The following is a 2,668-nucleotide window of genomic DNA, read 5'->3' as shown; positions in this document are numbered from 1 at the left end:
CAGCCACAACATTGGTTTTCCCCGGATGATACTGTAGGTCGAACTCGTAGTCCTGCAGGAGTTCCATCCACCTTCGTTGCCTCATGTTCAAATCCTTCTGATCGAACAAATACTTCAGACTCTTGTGATCACTGTAGATCGTGAACGTACTGCCATACAGGTAATGCCTCCAAATCTTGAGAGCATACACTACAGTAGCCAATTTCAAATCATGCGTAGGATAGTTCTTCTCGTGAATCTTTAGTTGTCGCGAAGCATAAGCAATCACTTTCTTCTCTTGCATCATTACACAGCCCAACCCATTATGTGAAGCATCACAGTAAACATCGTATGGTTCACCCTCCTTAGGTAAGGCTAGTATTGGTGCAGTAGTCAGTCTCTTCTTCATTTCCTGAAAACTCTCTTCACATTTCTCCGTCCATGCAAAACGTTGATTCTTCTTTGTCATCTGAGTCAACGGTGAAGTCAACTTTGCATAATCCTTCACGAAGCGTCTATAGTAGCCAGCGAGTCCGACAAAACTTCTGATGTCGCTTGCTGTCTTAGGTTGTTCCCATGACATGATCGATTCAATTTTGCTGGGGTCAACAGCCACACCCTGACTTGATATGACATGACCAAGGAACTTCACCTCTTCCATCCAGAACTCACACTTCGAGTCGTTAGCGTATAGCTCCTTCCCTCGCAATACTCCTAGCACTTGACGCAAATGCTCTTCGTGTTCTTCCTTACTCTTCGAGTAAATCAAAATATCGTCAATGAACACCACCACGAACTTGTCCAGGAATGGCCTGAACACTATGTTCATGTAGTCCATAAACACTGCGGGTGCATTTGTAACCCCAAACGGCATCACGAGATACTCATAATGCCCGTATCGAGTTCTGAATGCGGTCTTCTGGATATCCGCCTCCTTGACACGGATATGGTGATATCCTGACTTCAGATCTATCTTCGAGAATACAACAGCACCCCGAAGTTGATCCATCAAATCATCTATCCGAGGCATCGGATAACGATTCTTCACTGCCACCTTGTTGAGTTGTCGGTAATCCACACATAATCTGGACCTTCTGTCCTTCTTCTTCACCAACAACACCGGTGGTCCCCATGGCGACACACTTGGTCAGATAAATCCCTTGGAAGAGTGATCCTCCAACTGTTTTGCTAATTCCGCCAACTCTGCTGGTGCCATCCGATAAGGCGCCATTGATATTGGTCATGTACCGGGCATAATATCAATAGAGAACTCTGTTTCTCTTACTGGCGGTAATCCGGGCACATCCTCTGGAAACACATCCCCAAAATCTTGCACCACCAAAATGTTGCGTACGTCGCCGTCGTTCTTCGCCTCAGCTACAATAGAGTTCACGAATGCTGGTGAACACTTTCCCAAATTGTACGAATTCAGGTAACCCGTAACGCCAGAATTCGGAAAGACTACGGCCTTATTAGCACAATCCAACAAAACGTGATACTGTGCCAACCGGTCCATTCCCAGAATCACTTCGAGCTCTTTAAGCCCTAAACAGACGAGGTCCGCAAGGAACTTCCGATCCTCATAAATCAACGGACATTGCAAGCATGTCGTGCGTGTAACTAATCGATCAGCGGTAGGGGTCGTCACCACCAAATCGAATGGTAAAACAGCAGTTAGTTATCCTAACTTTTTCACACACTCCTCAGAAATGAATGAGTGTGTAGCACCAGAATCAAATAACACCATTAAAGAAGTTCCAGCGATAACACACGTACCCTAGATAAGATCATCGGTCACAGCAGCTTGTTCGCCAGACATTGCAAACACACGACCTGGAGCAGAAGGTCGCTTTCCCCTGGTAGCATTCAGTACTGGCTCGGTCTTAGCAGCATTAGGACAATCCCTCTCAATGTGTCCTGGCTTCTGGCACTTCCAGCATATAATCTCCTTCCCACACTCATTAGCATAGTGCCCATTCTGGTTGCACTTGAAGTAGACGACATCATCCTTAGGAACACGGGCTTCGCCTCTTCCAGCAAAAGGTACCCTGTCAGCAGGGCGTTGGTAAGGCTTCTTCATCGGAGCCATGCCCCTGTCAAACCTACCAGCTTGTCTCTGTCCATCAAACCTTCCGGTCGGCCTATGCCCAGAACGGATCGGACCTCCATTGTCAGACTTGCCCCTCTGGCGATTCTTCATTGACTACACTTCACGAGCTTTCTCCACCAGCTGTTGGAAAACTCTGATCCCAAATGGCCTCACAGACTTCTCAATGTCATTCCTCAGACCCCTAATGAATCGGTTGCACATGTACGCTTCATCCACTTGCACTTGGAAAAAGCGAAAGTATTTGGACAGGGTCTCCAGTCTTGCAGCATATTCCCCAATAGTCATCGTCCCCTGTCTCAGGTGAAGGAATTGATTCTCCATGTCTTCCCTGGCAGTCTCTGGGAAGTACTTCTCCATGAAAGCCCTCTTGAATGACTCCCAAGTGATGGCCATATGGTTAGCAGTCATCAGTTGCTTGGCACTCCTCCACCAGTACTCAGCGTCACCCTTCAGCATGAAGGTCGCCAAATTCACCTTCTCAGCATCAGAAGTGTGGAGAGCCTCAAAGATTTTCTCCATTTCCTGAATCCACAGATCAGCTTTCTCGGGCTCAACTTCGCCTTGGAACTTAGGTGGTCC

At 47.2% G+C, this 2,668-nt stretch overlaps 1 protein-coding gene across 1 annotated transcript; it reads right to left on the bottom strand.

Annotated features, from left to right (window-relative positions):
- Positions 1-1,756: 1,756 nt before the first annotated feature.
- LOC130744540 (uncharacterized) lies at positions 1,757-2,179 on the bottom strand. The gene has a single exon (XM_057596714.1). The coding sequence runs from the start codon at positions 2,177-2,179 to the stop codon at positions 1,757-1,759; it is 423 nt and encodes a 140-aa protein (XP_057452697.1).
- Positions 2,180-2,668: the final 489 nt, after the last annotated feature.

The sequence above is a fragment of the Lotus japonicus genome, chromosome 3 (genome assembly GCF_012489685.1).
Source record: "Lotus japonicus ecotype B-129 chromosome 3, LjGifu_v1.2".
NCBI classification, from domain to species: domain Eukaryota; kingdom Viridiplantae; phylum Streptophyta; class Magnoliopsida; order Fabales; family Fabaceae; genus Lotus; species Lotus japonicus.
Note: the sequence above shows the minus strand (reverse complement) of the source record. Positions and strands in the feature narration are given on the sequence as shown.

Bases quoted from the DNA above. Each gene is read 5' to 3' on its own strand.
- LOC130744540 (XM_057596714.1), bottom strand. From the start codon at position 2,179: ATGAAGAATCGCCAGAGGGGCAAGTCTGACAATGGAGGTCCGATCCGT.